The 22,408-nt window shown below is 33.9% G+C and overlaps 1 protein-coding gene across 1 annotated transcript in view; it reads left to right on the top strand.

Moving 5' to 3' along the window:
• The window catches only part of LOC119836714 (facilitated trehalose transporter Tret1-like), a 28,404-nt gene extending 7,897 nt beyond the window's left edge, over positions 1 to 20,507 (top strand). The window contains exons 3-6 of the mRNA XM_038362147.1: positions 8,406 to 9,193; positions 17,348 to 17,513; positions 17,837 to 18,024; positions 19,303 to 20,507. Of these exons, the coding sequence (XP_038218075.1) occupies positions 8,406 to 9,193; positions 17,348 to 17,513; positions 17,837 to 18,024; positions 19,303 to 20,367 (2,207 nt within the window). The 3' untranslated portion in view covers positions 20,368 to 20,507. The remainder of the gene's footprint in view (positions 1 to 8,405; positions 9,194 to 17,347; positions 17,514 to 17,836; positions 18,025 to 19,302) is intronic.
• The last annotated feature ends 1,901 nt before the right edge of the window (positions 20,508 to 22,408 follow it).

Genomic DNA, 22,408 nt, shown 5'->3' with positions numbered 1-22,408 from the left:
TTTAAAACAGCAACTACAGAGTTTCGGGCCGGCTCTTCTCTGTAGCAACTGCTCTCCGAATGAGGTATATTTCAGTATTTTGACGATTCAAAAGCTCTACTGAAGAAAATCTAGTTGAATGAATAAATGTTTAGAATTGAGTTGTTAACTCATAGAATGACAGATGATTACACACGTTTTAGAGACTGGTTTGTTTTCATAAATGTGATGGAAATTAAAAAAAAAAGAAATGTAAATTCTCTACTAAAAAGCGCCTATTTAATTGTAGCAAAAGAAAAATTAATATGAAGCGGCATAACGGCGCTCCATAAAAAGTCTTTAGACGTTAAAGCACATTTCAGTAGGGAATAAACGCAGAACAGTCAAATAACAAATTGATTTCCTTATCCTGAATTCGCTTGAAAGCGCTATTTCTGTTGGCGGGCAAAAAATCTTGTAGGAAAGTTAAAAGGCACAATTTAAATATCCTTATTGAAGATAGGAGATCGGAAATTGATCTCCCTCGAAAAAGCAACTTACAAAAATACGGGTCAAATTTTAACACTTTTAAGGACATTTTTAGTGATTTAGGTTAATTCGATACAGGTGTAAATCGTTTATTCAAAATATATAAGTCAATATTTTGACATTGGACAACTCACAGCTGTTTCGGTTATTATTATTTATTATTTTTTTATGTCATCGTCGGCAATGGAGCTGGTGGATCACCTGATGGTAAACGCTACTACCGCCTATGACCATTTAGAGAGGCTTAAGGTTGATTGCAGACCTTACGCCTCGACAAATCGATTGTCGACTTCAAGCTGGAAAGGGATTAAGAAAGGATTGATGAGAGGAATGAAGGAAAGGACTTGGAAGGGTAAGGAGAAGGATATGGGCCTCTTTATTAACTTTACTATTAGTTTATACCATAATTGCTATTGTCTTTGTTTATGATATTTATTTCGCCCATTGTATATCTCTATCATAGATTGTATGCCACTCTGTTTCTACATAAGTATGTAGACATATTATACACAATAGATTGTATTTGTATTGTATTGTTTAATTAGTACTGTTCAATTTTTTTTACTATTGTGATTACCATCTTTTCATATTTTTGTATTTATTGTTTGTACCATATCCTTGAAAAATGTTCTTAAAAATAATCTAAAACTAAAATAGTAACTTTGACCTTCTTACAATAGAACTGAGGCATTATTAGTGATCTCATCATAACCTAATTAAAACTTAAGGTCGAACGTGCTTTGTAACCAAAATCTTACATAAACTGGGTTAAGAAGAGCATTGCCATCTTCAATTCTCTTAACACTGCGAAGTCTACTTGTTTGTTTGGTACATAGAGTTGAGGTTTATTTTTCTTACTTATTTTTTCTATATTAATCGATTATCATTAGCCTGACCAGTCTTTTCCATTATTCTGTCTGTTATTTTAAAGTCTGCAATCCATTTGCAGATACATACACCTCTGCTAATTAATTACGCCTCTGCATATGTTCATGGGCGGTGATAGCCCTTACCATCAGGCGACCCACCAACTCCATTGCCGACTATAACTGATTTTTTCCTTTTTAAATATTTAGATATTGCAGGCATTAACAGATAAATACAGATGAAGGGACAAATATTTTATTGATTGTTATTTTATTATCGAAAGAAAATAACATCGTCGTATAAATAATTGTAGTTTAACATATATAATAGAATTTTCACTATCGTATAATCACTGGATGACTATAAATCCAGTACACGACAGTCAAACGTACGCTTCCCAAATCTTGTAACCTTGACCTGTATGCAGAAAAGCTTATCTCTTAGCGGTTGGAATGTTTAAAATATAGTTTTGTCTTAAACATTTGCCTTAATCTCCAATATTAATATTTTGTATCGCTGTCGCATCAGGCGTGTCCTGTAATGGCAAGAGATTTTTATAAATAAATAAATATACGCGTTTTGTAATGATGATGATGATCTTTACACTTTTGCACAAAAAGAGTTGATCGGATCTTCATGAAACTTGGTACATAGATATACAGATAGATTATAGTCTGGATAAACATATTGTTTATTATTTTACCCGGTAAAACCGCCCATGAACATTTTCAGAGGCGTAAGATAGTTGGTAGACCTTACACTTATACAAATGGATTGATGACTTTAAATGGAATGGTAATACGAAAGGATTGCCGTGAGGAATAAAGGATAGAATTAAGTAGGGTAAGGGAAAGGAAATGCCTCCTTATCTTAACCAATATTGTAAGTCAGACAAAAAATTGTGTCAGATCTACACAGATTTGTTTTAAATTGTCTTTAACCAAGCTTAATGTAACATTTGAGCTAACTACCTTTACCCACATATCTATAGCTAGCACAGCATTAACTAAGCTGTATGTAATTAAATAAGCTTTCGGGTCGTTAATTTAAAGCGGAGTTTAGAACAAATAACAGTCAACATTTTATTGTTTCGAGTACACGAGCAGCGATTAATATGTATGTATGATTTTAAATAAATTTCACATTGCTCCATCACATCGGCGAAGGATAATAATAACGAGGTAGGAGGCACTCTTGGGTGGCAATTTTAATTATGGCTAATTCTGCTTCCTTCTTCCTTCCTCCTCTTGTTATTTATCGGTGACACTTAAAGGCATGTTTTAAATATAGTTTAAAGTACTAAAACACGATTTATTTTATCTTAAAAATCTTAATCAGGATGATAAAATAAATTGAAATTATTATATTATCATAGATTCTTGATCGTGTACAGAGTTTGAATTAAATCGGTCCGTTTAAGGAGGGTTGCAATCGTGTCTAAAGGAGATGGTTACATACAAGCAAACAGGTAAATCTAAGAAAACCTTGTTATATCAAATACTTTCATAACCGATGGTAGACATTAGATTCAACCAGCATGGTTTTATAATAACACTAGCTGTTGCCCGCAGCTTCGCCTGCGTGGTTAAAATAAATTTTCGTTGTAAACTATCACCCTCTATTTTATCCCATTCGGCGGTAGAAATCATGAAACTAACGGAATTTTCTAAGCGGATGCCTACATCATGTCCACTATTATGGCTATTATGTAGTCATCCTCTTTTATATCTGTATACCAAAGTTCAGTCCGATCGGTCTAATAGTTTCCGCTGTGCGTTGATATATCAGTTAGTCAGTCCCTTTTATATTAAGATTAACCTAACAGAATACGAATTGGACTCTTCTAAGTAATAGGAATGAAAATAGGCATAGGTTTAACAGGATGATGATGATGATGATGATGAATAACCAGTATATTTTTGTACGTTCGAATAATAAAATGTGATCCTCTTTTAGAAATTAAAAACTTTTTAACGGTTTTTAAACGCGATTTATTCATTATATTATTAACCCGACGTTTCGAACACTTTCCAGCGAGCGTGGTCACGTCTCCCCGTCAAAAAGTTTTTAATTTCTAAATGTATAATACTCGCGTAAAATCAAACACAAGAAAATACTGTGATCCTCTTTGTTTGAATATAACCAGCAGATGTTCAGCCGTTCCCAATATAAATATGATTTTCAGAATAACGTCATCCGTTTAGGAAATGCTTTGTTGGGGCTTATCGGACGTAAAGATTCGTACTGCACTGCGACACTTGTAGCGTCGTGCGGTATCTATCGATATTTAGTTGACAGTCTGTTAGTATTTTAACCTACTTACAAATTGAGAGTGGTTCTATATTTGTCTGTGTGAATTTGTCCTGTTTTGTTCATCGATATATTCGGAAATTCAAAAAGACTTCTAAAATGTCGTTTTTTCACAACAAACATAACATTACTTGCGCACTTTTTTATCATTTTATTTTCATGTGCGCAATTATATGTCTATCAAATCGTTGGTATTCGTGTGGATTATCCTGATGTCAATTTATAATGCACGTGATATCTATCAGGTTATCTCATATATTGTAATTCGTAATTACAATACTTTAAATAAAAAAAACACTGCATATTTTCGTCGATATCCAATAAACGCACCACTAGAGAAAAACTAACATATTATAAAGTCATTACAATAGATTTCTCATTAATTTCTCTGGTAACAATATTATTCTCTATGTACCAAAACATAATATTTATACAACAACACATTTACGTATCAAAGAATGAGCTATTTAAAAACATCGACAAGGTACAACACTAGTTGTCCCGTCAAAGATCATTTTTAGCTCGTCAACCTCACGCCTCGATTTACGATCTCAGAATCGTATGAGTGTAAAAATGAATTTATTCATACATACAATTTTTCCTTTGAATGCTTCGAAAACCTGATACAACGTATCGTGATTATAGCATTATACTATTATAGCATAGTAGGCGCGCCCCGCGGTTTCACCCGCGTAAGTCCGTATCCTGTAGGAATATTGAGATAAAAAGTTGCCTATATGTTATTCCAGTTGACCAGTTGTCTACGTACCAAATTTCATTGCAATCGGTTCTGTAGTTTTTGCGTGAAAGAGTAACAAACACACACACATCCGTACAAACTTTCGCATTTATAATATTAGTAGGATTATTATAGCATTAGGCACGTAGGGTCACCAATGCTAGTAATATCTCTATATGTACAAAATTCTCTTGTCACAATATCAGTTACTATACTCGTCCAAAACGGCTGGACCGATGTTTTTTTGTGCTTATCGGGTAGGTCTGAAAATCGGCCACGTCTATTTTTCATACCCCTTAATGATAGGAGTGAGGCAGAACAGCGTTTGCCGGGTCAGCTGTTAGTTACTGTTATCTGCCAATACTACTCGTAGGATATTCCTTCCTTCCTCTTTTTTTATCTCTTATGGCAAGAAGAATTAGTCAGTGTCAAGTAGAAAGGAGAAGGCCCTTTTATTCTTCTTCTGATACAAAATATCGTAGTAACTATATGAAAACCTGGGGTATCATTACACATAATATATGTTTTATTATGGCTAGCAAGAAGAAGGGTCGCGAATACTTAGATATCTCACATTTATACATAAAGAGTTATGTTTATATTATTCATTTAGTCGTTATAACTAAATGTGCCCCGTGGTTTCGCTCACGTCGTATTTGAAGTTATATAGCCTTCCTCCATACTCTATAGACCATACGACACCGGAAGAATTTTTCAAATCGGACCAGTATTTTCTAAGATTATGATACAAATCGTGATATTGTCTAGACCCTGTCTAAGTCGGACAAATTTTAGCTATTTGTATATTTAATTAAGACTTGTTTAAAATAATAAAGAAATGTATTACACAATTTTCTAATAATTATCGAACAAAATGGATACCGCCTCAACTTACATGATTATAAATGTATTTAATTCGATATATTGTTATAATTATGCGACTATGCTACGTCGCTATTTCACGTCGCGTCGGAGCGATTTTATGAAATGATTTTTATGTCTGGATAGTTAGGAGGCGAGAGAGTGACATAAGCGATATTTTCCCACAGTGACATCACATATCTCATTCCGATGGGAATTTCCTTTGACTACACGTGCGGAAAGCTACACATTATAAATGCGAAGGTGTGTTTTTATTTATTTATTTAAAATGATCACTTGCTATTACAGGACACGCCCAATGCGACAGCAATACAAAATATTAACTATAAACAAATTAAAGATTGCTTGTACCATAGGTGCTCTGGCAAGCTTAGTCCATACCTTAGCATAGCTGATACCAACAGCAACCTTTTTGACTAATTTATTCCCATATGAATTTGCTTGATTATGTGACCGAAGCCACGGGCGACAAGTTAGTGCTTGATATATACTGGAAATACGAGCTATTCTAAACGTGCTCCAGATTTCCCTGGCATCTAATAAAACGGTTTGCATCCGCTCAGAGCGTTGGCTGTTATCAATTATGTTAAATCAATTGAATTTACCACTCGCAATAATTGCATTTCGCTTGCAAATTAATTCATTGAGCGATGCGTTGACTGCGATGTTATTACACCAACTGTATTATTACCTACATTATACATGAATGCATATTTCCCTAGTTGGACCAATTTCGATTTTTTTATAAGAAGTGGTACAAAAAATAGGCCAATGACTATAGACTCCGCGAGTTTGACAGTTCCTAAGACGATTACAATGCAGTTTGTTTGAGTTTATTGAATTCAGTTTCGAAAACTGTAACATCATACTAGAGGGCCGCCCCGGTTTTTTCCGTGGTACGTTAAACACTTTTTCTCTCCATAAGACCCTTCCTTGTGCCTCATCAAAAGCGTTAAAAATATTAACTCAGAGCCCTTCTCGAGTTTTACACTCGGTAACACATCTGACGATTCATTTTTGTTTATAAAGATTTACTTTCCGCATTGGATATTTAAAAAAATCGTGCACTACTTAAAATAACAATAAACAGCTACTGAAAAAGCTACTTTAATTTTGAAACAATAGACAGTATGGTAGCTTAAATATCTGCTAGAGAAGTGTATTTTTTGTGTTTATAGGCTTAGCTCGTGTGCGTCACAAAATTTGTAACTCGTGTATTTTCAAAGACGATTATATCATCCTCATGTGCATGAGGACGCTATGAGCGTATATCTCGACAAGTATTTATTTTAGCTAAAAATCTAATTTTAAACCTCTATTCTGTATTATAGACCTATGCAACGACACGTCATTCAATTAAATATTTGTAACTTCCTCCCCCCCCCCACCTCCCCCGGTATGTATGAACAATGACACTAGAACTAATCTTATTTTGGTGTATCACCATGTAAAATTTTGTTAAAAATCTGCGTTCCAGCTTTTACGTGATTGACATAGAAAATTCTATAAAAATATGCATATTAAATAGCAATTACTTCATATACGTTCATCATATATTATTAAAAATTTTATTGTGTTTATTACAAAGTTTCTACACGGGTCAACCGTGTAGTCTAATTTTTTTTAATGTTTTTAAATTGAATGATTATTAAAATGATAATTACCTTGTCTAGTGATAATCTATTCTGACAGTAATTTAATGCTTTATATATGTAAATCACAACAAGTAAAATCACACAAGAATGGTCACATATTTTATTTAATATGCTACATATAATATAGCAATTGTAATATTTGGCAGAGTCGCGACAACGCAAAAAATTCGCTTCATTCCGCACGAAAGTTTCAAGGTTTACCGTTATGCGACACTAATTTCACATTCCGACCCATCGGACCGAAACTTTGAATTAAATAAATATACTGGAGAAGCAGTGGTTCAGTGGTTACGGTCACCAACTGAAATTGAAAGGTTCCAAAAAAGGTGCAAAAATATACCCGAAGACCCATATCCTTTTCCTCACCCTTTCCATTCCTTTCCTTTATTCCTCTCGCCTTTCTTAATCCCTTCCCAATTTAAGTCGGCAATCCATTTGTAGAGGCGTAAGGTCTGCCATGGACCTTATGCCTCTGCAAATGTTATATATATATATATTTCATAATATAAATATATTATTAAACACTAAATATCGAAAAACTTGATTTACTTATGCATTATAGCTAAATCTCTTACACGTGTATGTAGGTAAATAAAAAATTCGTAGTACGTAGTTGTGATGTTATAAATTAATCGTCAATACTATGAAAGAACAGGTAATTTTCGTTGCTTATTGAAATGACTGTGCGTAGATATATTGTTTAAAATGAAATGCTATGTATGACTGCCTATTAACATTGAAAGCATAATTATTACTATCAGAGAACATTTGGAATTTAAAAAGTTAAATATTACGCTAAAAACTGCCAACTCGCATTTGGACAGCGTGCTAGATTATGGCCTGAACCCTAATAGAATGTATCCTAGCAATGGGAACTAAATGGATTGATGATGATATGTAGTTTAACCCCCCATTTAACCTCACAGTTATAGGAATTATATAATCTTTTTGTGCTTATATTATTCCTATAACTGTGTCATTTCGTCTGTAATAGAATCCTGTTAAATTCATAAGAATAAACGATATATAATTGGGAAGCCTCAACAGCATCCAGTCAAATCGCTGTCATTAACTTGAGCTGTTCGTTTATCAAGAAGTATTTTGTATTAATACTCCAAAACCCCAGGGGCTTTAAATTTAATATCTTACTTCTTAAATGGCCATTGACTCAAGCAAATTGTCAATCTAAATAAATTTCGAGTACAATTTATTCGATTCGTTATTTTAACAGAAAGCTCGCATTTAGTGAATTATTTCGACATTGTTCTAAATTTCACATTTACTTTTCAATTCATAGTATACGAGAGAGAAATTTGTTTGTGTTATCAACAAATTGTAGGATTGAAATATAACATAACTAAAAAAGATAAAGTGACAAACTATATGACAAGTGCATAAGAAGTGTAATATTATATATTTTTAACTAAATATTCTTTTTATTTCAGTGTGCAGGATGGCCGGGTCGCGTGAAAGGTTACTGTACGACAGAAGATCAGATTTTGACTATGAATATGATAGAAGACGACGCTACGAGCCCAGCCGCTATGAAGCAAGCCGGTCAGAAGTAAACCGTTCCGAACCACACCGATACAGAAGTGAAAGGTTCCAACGAATCGAACGTCCACGTAGAAACGGTTACGTATACGAAGACATATATTCCGACTTCGACGAAGCGCAGGGCCGTTTGTCATTATTCAGACCAATTAGACCAGAATACTTAAACCTACCAACTAATTATACTAAATACAACTCACTACCCAGACCTCAATACAACGAAAGAAGATATAAGAAAGACTATTATGACTTTAGAATTGAAGAAAGGAGACCGCGCGAGCCGTATGACTATGAACGAAATAAACGCAGAACTGAATACGCAAAGCCGAAAAATGTGGCTGTCTGCAAGCCTCTTCGTTTACCAGAACAAAACGTACGGTATTGGACGACAGACATTCCAAAAGAGAGAAAAAAGAAGGATGAAACGAAGAAAATCGTGAAATTCTCCGAGGTGTCTGGTTGCCAGAAAATGGTGGTCGATGACCCAGTTTGCGGGAAGAAAACCGTAGCAGCTAGGGAGCTAGAGGTCTCCTTGGACCAAATGATACAGAACGGTTATTTCGAGAAGCATAATATTCCGATACTAAATGATAAAAAGGATGATACAGTGAAAGTTCCGAACGGAAAGTGCTTATCTGCAGAGACGCCGGCACCGCGCAGATACCGGCATTTGCCCCAGGTATGTATCTCGCTTGAGATTTTATCTTTACCCATATTATATTATATGCTAAGCTGTACATATTTGCGGTTGGCAAGAAAAGTTGAGGGAAACAGCTATTTGCAGTTTTGGCATCATTTTGAGAAGATGGCCAGTGTTTCGCAATTATTACGTTTCATTTAAAGATATATAGAACCTTATTCCTTTTTGTATAATAAACGTTTACTACCAAAACATTCTCTTTCTACGACGTGTTATGACATAACCATAATTATAATGCCACAAGCTCATCTTTGAAATGAAGAGTGCCGTTAGTGAAACCTTTAAAATAATCCTACTAATATTATAAATGCGAAAGTTTGTAAGGATGTGTGTGTGTTTGTTGCCCTTTCACGCAAAAACTACTCAACCGATTGCAATGAAATTTACACATGTACATAGATATCTGGATAGCTGGAATAACATATAGGCAACTTTTTATCCCAATATTCCTTCGGGATACGGACTTACGCGGCTGAAACCGCGGGGCGCAGCTAGTTTAATATACACCTTTACAGTAATATTCACTATCGTTAGCTTTCACCATATTTGACATTTAAGATTTAGAAAGATAGCAATAAAACACCCATAGCGCTTAAGTAGTCAACAATGAATATCCAACAGTCTAATTAAATCTTTCGTCAAATCAAAGATAACTTGCTGTATCTGCACCCGTTAACATTTAGCTATTTTCGATACAAACATTATGACATATAAAGTGATTATCAAACATATTTATATAGATTATGCCATTAACTTTAGCCAAGATGGGGATAATTACGGGTATCAGCCGACCCGATGTTGAGTTGGGATGCGTCCTTGACCGAAGGGTCTATGTAATCACTATGTAATACACGACCGTTTAAATCACTAAGTATTAGTACATTAAAATCTATATTTTAACCTACCCAATTTTTGAACAACGATAAAAATCATTCGCAATGTTACACGATCTAGTAACTATTATAACAATACTAGCTGCGCCCCGCGGTTTCACCCGCGTAAGTCCGTATCCCGTAGGAATATCGGGATAAAAGTTGCCTATACGTTATTCCAGTTGTCCAGCTGTATATGTGCCAAATTTCATTGCAATCGGTTCAGTAGTTTTTGCGTGAAAGAGCAACAAACACACACACACACATCCTTACAAACTTTCGCATTTATATTATTAGTAGGAAGTAGGATAGTATTGCATATATACGAGCATATAATATAAATAATATCATAACTTATTCGATAGTTTTTATAAGTTATTAGGCGGGATAAATACGTAATCTTACGACATATTTCTTAGTGTTGACTTAACATTTATCTGATATTAGGGGCGGAGCGTAATCTTCATTGATTTTTACTTGACCGATGAGGTGAGGCAAAATTTTTCTTTGTTAACCTGAGACCAAAACTGGCCAACCTGACTTGATGACTTAATATTTTTAAAATTAAATGTTGTGTGTGTGTGCGTGTATGCTTATGTTTGTCTCTTTGTGTGATTGTAATTGTAAAACGAATGGCTAGATTTTAACGCGGTTTTCATTTGAAAGTCAGGCTTCTTGCGGTGGTGCTGTATTTGATAAATGAAAAATACCATGCATCCGACCATGAAAAGTTTAATATATTACTAGAAAATAGAATACCACAAGTTACAACCTAAAATTTTATTGAGCACGTTTAACTTAAACCTGCATTCAATAATTATTTAATGAGGTTGAATAAAACTTCACTTCAAATATAGGTTATTACGCAAACAACTATAACACATAGCAACAATTTTAATAAACAAATTCAAATTGTATAACACTCTATAATTTTCATTAACCAGGAATTAGGTTATTTTTGGAATATCGCTACTAAAGTCGGTTTTCTTTCATAACTTGGGTCTCTATAAGTAGAACTGATTCTGACGATAGTTGTGATGTAAGCTTCCTTCAGATCCCCAATCGCATTGACTCATCAAGTTACAATTTGACGCAGAAATGATTTATTCTCTCTGTTAGTGGCAGATTAATAATTAGGTCAACGCCATTAAACTAGCGTGCGAGAAAGCGGACAGCGATTTTAGAGGAGTCACATGTCGATGGTGTTTTAATTATTTCATGATTTTCACTATACGTAGTTAGAAAAGAGTGGTGAAAAAATTGTGTTTTTATCACTAACATGAGAAAGATTCAGAATGTTCTCTGACATGTTTCATGATATGGTACTATTTTTACTCTCTTTTCTTTTTTTGTTTTTGTTAGTTTTATTTTAGTGTAATAGTTTTTAGTGTAGATATTGATTGTAAATTTATTTATAGAGTTTTTTTTTACTTTTTTTTTGTATGTGCAGTGCTGTTTATTTTATAGACAATAAATTTATTTCTTTTTTTTCTTCTTTCTTTCATATGACATGACAGCTAGAAAACTGGGCGTGGTGGGCTTACTCTCTACATGTATTCTCGTACTTGCTTTTCGCCCGCAACTACGCCAGATGGTCAAAGGAAGTTCACGTTGGAATGAGATGTTTGACCGCGGTAAAAAAGAGCCTGTCACTCACTAAACCTTAGAGTAATTAAATGTAAACTACAGATGACATAATACTATACTAGTCTAAACAGAATTATTTACCCAAGATTTCACCTTATACACAGTTAGATTGTTATATTTTAATGTATCAAATTCCAAAATTGTCGACAAACTGTAATCCGTTATAATTACAATGTAACGCACTATTTCGTAAGATTTCCTAAGATAACAATCTATCGAAACGAAACAGTAAAATTGATTTGACTTTGACGGAACGTACCGCGTAAAGAGAATCGTTTCAATAAACGCTGCTTGCGCGGCTCAGTCTTTAGTAACCACTAAGTCCAGCGCTTACCGGATTTCTTCCTAAGGGAATTATTTCACGATGAATGCGAGCTATGGTCAGACGCTTCATAACTTTGTATACAATTTGCCTTTGGACGTCTGCCTTTTGTTTTGAAATTATGAGAGCGCGCTAATTGAAATAATAATCTTAGTTCCACAGCTTTCCTAGAAATTGTTTTATAGGTAAAGAAATGCCATTAAATTTATATTTTTACGTGACTAAACAGAATTTAGTCTTCCTACTTTTTTATAATTAAAAGAAATATTTAGAGGTGTTTTTGTATTTTTTCTGTTGAATCAAATTTGTGGCATTATGTATTCTCCGCATTATCAAAGTAGCATATGGATAATCTAAAGCATTTTACACCTTTTTCTGTTTTATTTTTCTTTTATTTTAATTGAGTGGATGTATAATTCTATATTATAAAACATGTTTTAATCAAATGTCTAAGCCACAAATTAATGATATAGATTAACAGATCACATAATTGAATTATGTGAATACATATCAATTTAATTTACATAAAATCTAATTACGCTTATAAACTTATTCAGAAGCTGTAGAAATACATTTGTTTTTTTTGTGGATTAGCAATACGACCTTTGCATAATTATGTAAACTACGAATATTATCCGAGCTGTGTGCGGTTTCAAAAAATAAGTGAATTAAAAATTAAACAAAACGTTTATTCTAGTTTTACAAAACGATTAAAACGGCTGACCCTTTCTACGTAAATTTTACAATAATCGAAACTTATCATTATGTTACGTGGAATCTGGCTCTTGAACTTTTACAAAAGAAGAAGTAAAAAATCTACAACTTTCCCAACCTAATCAAATCTAAATACAAGATATTCTAAAGCAGAAAAACAATTGAGAAGAGAAAATATTCATCTCTTGTCTATTGTTTGTTAACAAAACAACTTAATCTGTTTTCAATAGTGTCCTTTGGCGTGTAGGACTATAATTGATATTTTACTAGCTGCGCCGCGCGGTTTCACCCGCGTAAGTCCGTATCCCCTAGGAATAACGGGATAAAATGCCTATATGTTATTCCAATTATCCAGCTGTCTACGTACCAATATTCATTGCAATCGGTTCAGTAGTTTTTGCGTGAAAGAGCAACAAACACACACACATCCTTACAAACTTTCACATTTATAATATTAGTAGGATTATGCCCGGGGTTAACCCAGGCTCAGTCACATATAATATAATATTACTTCGCGTTAACGGCAGGCTTGTCTTACTATAAATCTAATTCTACCAAGTTACACACAAGTCGGTTATTAAAGCTCCTTGAAGTCAAATTAGTTTCTCTTAGCATATGTTTGATTATGTCTCATATCGCCTCAAACGAAGCCCAAATTATATTGACATTGTAACCGCCTGCCTAGTCACACAATGAGTCATTTCAGCTCATGTGATATTAGTGCTTAAATAATGTAATGAAGACTAGGTTTACTATATAAATAGGCAGTGGTGATTACAGAAAATTATAATAATACCCTTATTTCATTCGCTTATAAAAATAAATAAAACAAACACAAAAAGTGGTGGTTTAGTAGGACTCGCGATGTTTTCTACATCATTCTAAAATTTTCCATTATTTAATGTTTTGACATTGATATCACTTCTAGATGTAAATAAAAATACTATATCGAAGATCAAACCTAGAAGTGCTACAGTTTCTAGCTACAGAAAATGTATGAATGTGGTATCCCACATGCTTATGAATAAGAAATTTGTAAGTAATTAAAAAATAAAAATTTCAGCTTTTTAACAATGGGTTGTCTGTTTAACCGACTTCAAAAAGGAGGAGATTCTGAATTCGACACTAAAATTTTCTTTGTTTTTGATTATTATCTTTTTTCATTTGAATGCTGAATCCCATGTGGTCTTATTAAAATATGTAGCTGTGAAAATTTTAAGGGGTTTTATTTTAACATAATTGCGAGTTACGTTTTATAGTTTTCATCTATATGTATCGCTTAATACTTATTATAAAATATCGTTGTTTTAATACAGATCTGTCAAATCTATATATATTTTATAGTAATACATGCAGGGTCACGAACAAAAATTTCTGTTCCGTAGTGCAGAATGTATGTGAGGGTCGTTTGAGAGAGTAGGTCGAATACCAACCACGAAGTCTAATTTATCGGCACAGGCTTGTAGAATAAACGTTATTATTGCCTTATTAATATATTGGTTGATAATCTGATACATTAGCAATTCAATTTAAAAAAGCAGTGGTGGCTCAGTGGTGAGAACCTCAGACTTCAAAATCGATAAGTCGGGGTTCGAGACCAGGCGAGTGCGCAGGAAATAAATTGATTTTTCAATTTATCTGCACATGTGGATAACATCATCACTGCTTTTAACGGTGAAGGAAAACATCGTGAGGAACCCGGCGTGTCCGAGAATCAAAAGTTCGACCACATGTGACATCTGCCAACCCGCACTAGGCCAACGTGGTGAGATATGGCCTGAACCTTCATAGGAGGCCTGTGCCCCAGCAGTGGGAACATGCATGGGCTGATGATGATGATTAGCAATTCACTGATGCCAGCCTATAAAAGTGCTTTAAACTTTCAACGCCCCTGAAATATTTCGTCTCAATTAACGACGAATATTATAACTCCATTAAGCCTCAAATGCTATTAATTTCGCTCGCAAAATAATAACGTTTCAATGTTCGTTATACTCCGTCCGAAACGCGAATTATCGTGAAAAAGGCTGAACTTTGGATGCATTAACGTCTGACCCGGTTAAGTTCAAAATTGCTTACGTCATCGTGTTTACGGGCACTGGGAAATGTGGACGCGGTAACCGATAGCTGTGAAGATAGAAATATTGATACAGAAGTATACGAAAGCGCTTGTTGTTTTGAAATTAAAGTACTTTTACGCCTAGCTCTTAATACTACAGTTATGCATTTCTCACCTTAAGAACGTAATAAGGTAAAGAAAAAAAACACAGGATCTATAACGCTAGCACACAAACTAGTAATAATAATCAGTCATCAATTTATTGTGGGAGTCGAGCACGCTTCGGCGCGAATTGGGCCAGCTCGCTCCGGGGAAGTACCACACCCGCACAGAAAACCGGCGTGAAATAGTGGCATGCCACTGTGTTTCGTACGGTGAGTGGGGGAGCCGGAGGCCCATTTCCTTTTCCTCACCCGTCCCAGTCCATTCCTTCTTTCCAGTCGTTAATCCTTTCCTTTTCCTTTACCCCTTAAAAGCGGGCAACACCTTTGCAGAGGCACTACCTCTGCGAATGTTCATGGCCGGTGGTGATCGCTTACCATCAGGCGAACCACCAGCCCAGTTGCCCGCTATGACATAAAAAAAAGTCATCAAGACACATACATAAAAATAACTTCATAATTTGAATTAAAATCATTTGCAATACTTTACCATCTCAAACATTTTAGGTTACTTAAATAATTTTATGGTAAAATGACAGTCGAAAATAATAATTAACTTATATAAGCTATTAATATAGACAAGTTTAATTATGTGAATAGGTATATAGTTCGCAAGTAAACAACAAACTAATATAAAAAAAATTCACCAAAACTCAACAACAAAAAACATCTTATAATGGAGTAGGTACTTGATCGCACTTACCCAGTAAAATCGGCGTATCCAAAATTAATAATTCTGCGAACGTTTCCGAACTCAAGGATCCAATTTTAAAAGGGTTAACGATGCTTTCGAAGGAAAAATTTTAACGGAAAGGTTATTGACCTATTTGTATATAGGCTATATAAATTGCATGTTAATTAAAATTCATTAAGTTCCCAACTTGATCATAATTAATTACTTTCGAAAATGAGTTCGAAAATTATTTTCTTCTAAAATTTAATACTGGGACCAGCTATTCATAAATTATGAATACAAGAGTTGATCAAAAATTATTGTATTTTTAATGTAAACTTATATATACTTCCAATCATAATTACACAATGAAATCTGTTTAAAAAACGTCCCTTTTACAATTGCGACATTTATCACCGTAAAATTGTTAATTCCGAGATATTGTAAACTTAAAAAAAAAATATTTATACACTTTACAGCGAGCGTAGTCACGGGGAGACAGACAGACGAGTCTCTCCGTGACCACGCTCGCTGAAAAGTGTTCGAAACGTCGAGTTAATAATATAATGAATAAATCGCGTTTAAAATTCGTTAAAAAGTCTTTACTTTCTAAATGTATCATACTCGCGAGATTTCAAACACAAGAAAATATTATAACATACTGCTTACAAATTACAATAATCGCAGTTTTTTGAAGATATTTCAAATTATATACAATATTTATTTAAAAAAGGGGTCATATTTATGGTAACGATTGAACCAAAAAAAGCTCGACCGATTTGATAAATATTTACAAAAAACTAAGCCAAATCTTCACTCGGTAACATAGGCTATATTTTTCTCCTATAAGTGCCCCGTATCCTACTAATATAATAAACGCGAAAGTTTGTTAAAATGTATCAATATTTGTTTCTCTTTTTAGCAATAACCTCATTTGGGATGTGAATGAAATTTGCTACAGAGATAGAGCATAGTCTAGATTAATATATGGGCTACATTGTAACCGGGTAAAGTAACAGGCTCCAGCTAGTACAATATATAATTTACTGTGCCACACACCGACCAACACCAGTTATCTTAAGCACATTGGCACCTAAAGGAGCGACAAACAGAATCCATCAGTGTTTAGGCACGTAGCGTACGTGACAGGGAATTCTTTTTGTTTTTATTTCTTTTAGGTGTTATGTACTTATTTTGTAAACGGGGGTGATGAATCCGTTATCTTTTTAAATAAACTATACACCTACTCAATTGGAACCTTTAATCTTTGTAGAAAGTGTTTAATTAATATTATATATATATGGGTTCACGTACTGGTCTATTCAATGGTGAACGAGTTTTGCAAGATGCAGTAGATCCTGAGATTAACACTGAAATAAATAAACAAACACTTCAGGTTTCTGTTATCAGTATACAAAGGTTTATAATTTAAACAATGTCTTCATTGTTTAAATTATAAACCTGGTATGGTAAAACTTAATGGTATCTTATACCATTAAGTTTTATTAACATTAAGATTTCAGTCTTATCGAGAGATGGTCCACTGATCTCTTAACATTATGTATGTGGATATGAATTCAATATTATTGTGGTGCTTCAAAGTGTCATTTCCAATTAGATTCAACTAATAATTAATCTAATATATAATATCTTTTATTTGTAATGTTTTATATCAATATTTCTAGGTGATAGCAGCTCTAGCAGTCTCCCTAGCGCCGTTCTCAGCGGGTCTAGGTAAAGGCTACAGCTCCCCAGCAATCGCATCACTCCAGGGTCCAGCAAATGCGACTAGACGTGACTTTCAATTGACAGACCAACAAGCATCGTGGCTGGCGTCACTGTCCTTTTTGGGTGAGAAATATTTCGTCTTAGAATTTACGTAAAGAAATATTTAATCTGATTTTGCAATAAGACATTATTAAAATTTATTTATATAACTTTACTCTATATCTGTTTTTACTAGTATATACTCTAATGTAGTATTTCGATTACTGTTTATTAATCTGTGGTAGTGCTTCATTTGAAAATATGTAAAACCTACCAAAGGTACCAGTTTCTCATCCCAAAACCCTGTAAACTATAATCAAGAACAGATTTTTATGAAGTATGTATGTGTGTCGAAAGAAAAAAGTCTAAGTTGTTTATTTGTCAATTATTTAATAATGACTCCCCAGGGGCACTGTTCGGTGGTATGGCTGGGGGCGCAGCCATGCGACACGGCCGACGCCGCGTGCTCTCACTAGCTGCAGCCCCTTGCAGTCTATCCTGGCTTCTAACTGTGCTGGCCACGTCTGTGAGAATGATGTGCATAACTGCTTTCTTGGGAGGTTTTTGTTGCTCCATACTGACTATGCTATCGCAGGTAACGTGCGTTTTATCAACAACTTAATTATTTGTGTTTGTAGTGTTTTTTATATGTAATAGCGGGCGACTGATCAAGTGTTTTTATTACATCAATCTAGAAGTGTAATACCTGATGTCAAATATAACATCAGCCTCATCGTCAAAAATATATTAAAAAAACCTATTACTTTTCTTTATTAGAAATGAATATCTCCATTAAACGTAGAGTCTTAAAAATTTTCGAACAATTACAGAAAGGAAATTGGCCCACATTCTTATACAGCTACTGTAAGTAATGACAACATTAAAAGCAATAACTTCCACACCCCACCCATAATTGATTATAAGAACTTTCTAGAACTCTCCGGAATTCCCTTACGGAGTCCCGTTGACTAATTTCATAAAATTCCCCAAAAAGGAAAAGTTTTACAAGATAAGGTTATTATTTATACAAAGCTTGAGCCTTAATTCCAGCCTTCAAACTTTGTATTAGGGAATTCGTTGGTGAGATAGCGTAATTTAAAAAGTTTCTGTGTGTATTTGTTTATCAGGGCTTTCTCATTCCTAATTAGAGAGTGAGTAAAGGACTTAGGAATGATAAACATCGATTTCAACCCATACGGATCCTCAAATTTGTTTATTGATAGGAGTTTGCAGCAGCTCGATCAAATTGAATATAAACAACTCTACAAATACAATATGAAAGTGAAAATTCTAGATTAGCAGTAACCCAATAATATAATTGTATAGGCTGCTTTGTTGCAATAAAAAAGAAAAAATATAACTAAAAACAAAACCGCCCCCCAGTTGTCAGAACTAGCAAATATAAATGAGATCACATGGGAGGCACCAGCTATCAGCAACAACAGATTATCAAAATCGGTTCACCCAATCGAAAATTCTGTGATAACAAAACCAAAAATAACCTCCTCCTTTTTAAAGTCGGTTTAAAAGTAAATGAAAGATACACAACAATATTAGCATATTATTGTGTATCTTTCATTTACTATAAAATTTTTATGCTACGATTTGAAATCAGAATTATTAGTAAAAACTTAACATAATATAAGAACTAGCTAACCAATAACTTAACATAATAAATAATACTAAGAAGTACTATGCATTTAGTTTTTAGTTTTATAGCATTGAAATGCTTTATAAATGAGAAATTTTGAAAGAATAGAAAAAATTTGATCCTGCCTCGTGATCAAATTTTTTCTATTCTTTCAAAATTTCTCAAATACTATGCAGTATAGAAAAATATGGAAATTACAGATTTATCCTTATTAAATTTCAGGTGTACATCAGTGAAATATCCGTACCAGATATCCGCGGCTGTCTCAGTGCTGTGCTGAAGGTGGTCGGCCATCTTGGAGTTCTCTTCAGCTTCACCATAGGAGCCTACTTGGATTGGCAGCAATTAGCCTTGTGCATATCAGCTGCTCCATTGCTATTATTCTGTACGGTCCTCTACATCCCAGAAACACCGAGCTACCTCGTGCTAATCGGTAAAGACGAAGAGGCCTACAAGAGCTTGCTATGGTTACGCGGTCCAAACTCAGACGTAGCCCAGGAGTTAGCGACTATACGCACCAATGTTTTGGCTAGCAAGAATTTCAGTCAGCGACAGAGTCAAATGTCTAGCAGCCAGTTGATAAGTTCTTTAGACGTTAGGACGATGAATCGACTTCTTGGACCTATTCTAGTGACGTGTGGGCTAATGATGTTCCAGAGGTTCTCTGGAGCACATGCATTTTCGTTCTACGCTGTGCCGATTTTCAGAAAAACCTTCGGAGGTATGAATCCTCACGGAGCTGCGATAGCTGTTTCTTTTGTACAATTGTTGGCATCATGCCTCTCTGGTCTTCTAATAGACACAGTCGGTCGTCTTCCACTCCTTATAGTCAGCTCTGTTTTAATGTCCATGGCTTTAGCTGGTTTCGGAAGTTATGCTTATTACGAAGAGGTTCATAGGAATCAGAGAATTCAGAATGTCATGTTTCATCAGACCGTTGGGCAGAACGATTGGATCCCCCTATTGTGTGTGCTTGTTTTCACGATTGCCTTTTCTTTGGGAATGAGTCCCATTTCATGGCTCTTGATCAGTGAACTGTTCCCTTTAGAATACAGGGCTTTTGGCAGTGCTATGGCTACAGCATTTAGCTACCTCTGCGCGTTTGTTGGGGTTAAAACGTTTGTAGATTTTCAACAAGCATTAGGATTGTATGGGGCATTTTGGTTATATGCATCTATAAGTGTGGGAGGGCTTTGTTTTGTCGTATGTTGTGTACCGGAGACAAAGGGTAGAGATTTGGATGAAATGGACCCCAATTATGTCCAAAGTTTAAGCCCCAAGAGGTAATTGGGCACTGCCATTAGCCGTTTGCGTTTGATCCATTATTTTTCATTATCGATTTTCTTTAAATATGAATTTATATTTGTTGCTTCTAGAAATTCGATTTAAAATATACAATCTGAATTTATTAATATATCCCTTAAAGACACATCTAAATTAATATGATAAATTTCGATCAGTGAAAACAAATCTTTTTGAAAATTATTAGATTAAACTATCGAGTCCACTGCAAAATGCTGGCTGTGCTAAGTAAATTAAATACTGACTCAATTTTTATCTACTACCATTGTAACTCTTAGTTAAATACTTACATATCCCTTTATCATATCTTATTTCAAATTGATTTTAAAAGCCCTGAACTATTAAATACACGTCTCAGTTACAATAAAAAATTAGAAAAAAATACCAACAAAAATATATATTAAAAAAATTGTAAATAACTTCTCTATTTAGCTGTCCAATAATATACAATTTTATTATTTAAATTATTAGCTATATTCCTAATAGACAAAGAAGCCATACTTTTATTTTTAATTCAATCCAATTAGATTAACTAAAACAATTAGAAAAACGAAATCTCAAATGTTACTCAGTTACTCAACTTTGAAAAAGAAAAATAGTCAAAGTAGTATTTAGAAAGACACGTCTTAGATGGCCTTAAATCTATAGGACTCATTAGAGGTGAGGTATGAGGAACGGAGGGTATCAGCACCGCGGGGACCAATAGCGCTACACGAAATATATCTCTAATCGCTTATTGGCTCAAAAAACACACAACTGCAGAGTTGAGTAACATATGCGAATTCATATTTAACGAGAAATTATCTCACAGTTATCTTATATCAATGAGAATCTTTATGCGTTAACCCTTATAACTATTTAATCGAGCTTTCAATCTATTGAATAACGTGACAATAAATAAGACAATAAAGTTTAGACTGTAGGCTTATATTACATATTGATGTAGATAATATATGAAAGTATTTTCCTCCCTATAGACATTCGATATCGCCATAAAGAATTAACAATTTTAGGTATCGAATGCGAAGTATATAACATAAAATACTGTATACTAGACGTATTCGTACAATCCTTTGGAAAAACACTGCAGAGATATTGGATGTTACAAAAAACAATTATGGTACGCTATGCAAAGGGGTGGCTTGGGGGGATTTAACACTATCATTTATCTTGGATCATATAAGTGATCATATGTTTATTCCATTTCAATTGACAAAATGAATCATATATATTAGAATATTTAATAAAATTGACTCACACATCTATGATCCAAGATAAATGATAGTGTACCTAAAATCCCGCTTAGGCATATTGACATTACGTTACTGGGTACGTTTTAACATTACAACGATTGTAAAATGTTCGTTTAATTATATGAACCAATAACGAAATTAAAAGTCCACTTGCTATACTATTAATGTTATTGGTGACTGAAATTAAAATATTACAACGTAGTGGTAAAGAAAACGGAATCTTTGAATACAAGTTTACTGTGTATTTTCATTGGAAATGAAACTGAAATTCGCATTATTGTGAGATTTCTTAAAGATCATCTTATACACATCACATCCAATAAACAGTACTTATGCCGTGGTGACATGTACATTATATTTATTAATTTATTTCGTACCTTTTTCCGATATTAGCGGCACTGTATACATATTAGTTATAGCATAGGAAATATGTTTTTCAACTAATTTCACATATTTAATATAATTCTTCCAATAATACTCCAAAACAGTGCAACCGTTTGATAAACCTTCGAAAAAAAACGTATATTTAAATCCAAGCTATGAATAAGCTATAATATTTTTTAAAACGAATTAATTCGATAAGAAGACGATTTGTTTAAATGTGTATCTTTCTCCTTTAAATGACCGTTAGACACAGTTATATTATATTAAATATTATACATTTGAAACATATGACAATAAAGTTATGCCGAAAACTATAAAATACCTAGTCTTGCCATAAATATTGTAATAAAGAAAAAAGAAAATTGTTAACTGCAAATAACATTTATTAC

Source organism: Zerene cesonia, chromosome 25 (genome assembly GCF_012273895.1).
Source record: "Zerene cesonia ecotype Mississippi chromosome 25, Zerene_cesonia_1.1, whole genome shotgun sequence".
NCBI classification, from domain to species: Eukaryota; Metazoa; Arthropoda; class Insecta; order Lepidoptera; family Pieridae; genus Zerene; species Zerene cesonia.
Note: the sequence above shows the minus strand (reverse complement) of the source record. Positions and strands in the feature narration are given on the sequence as shown.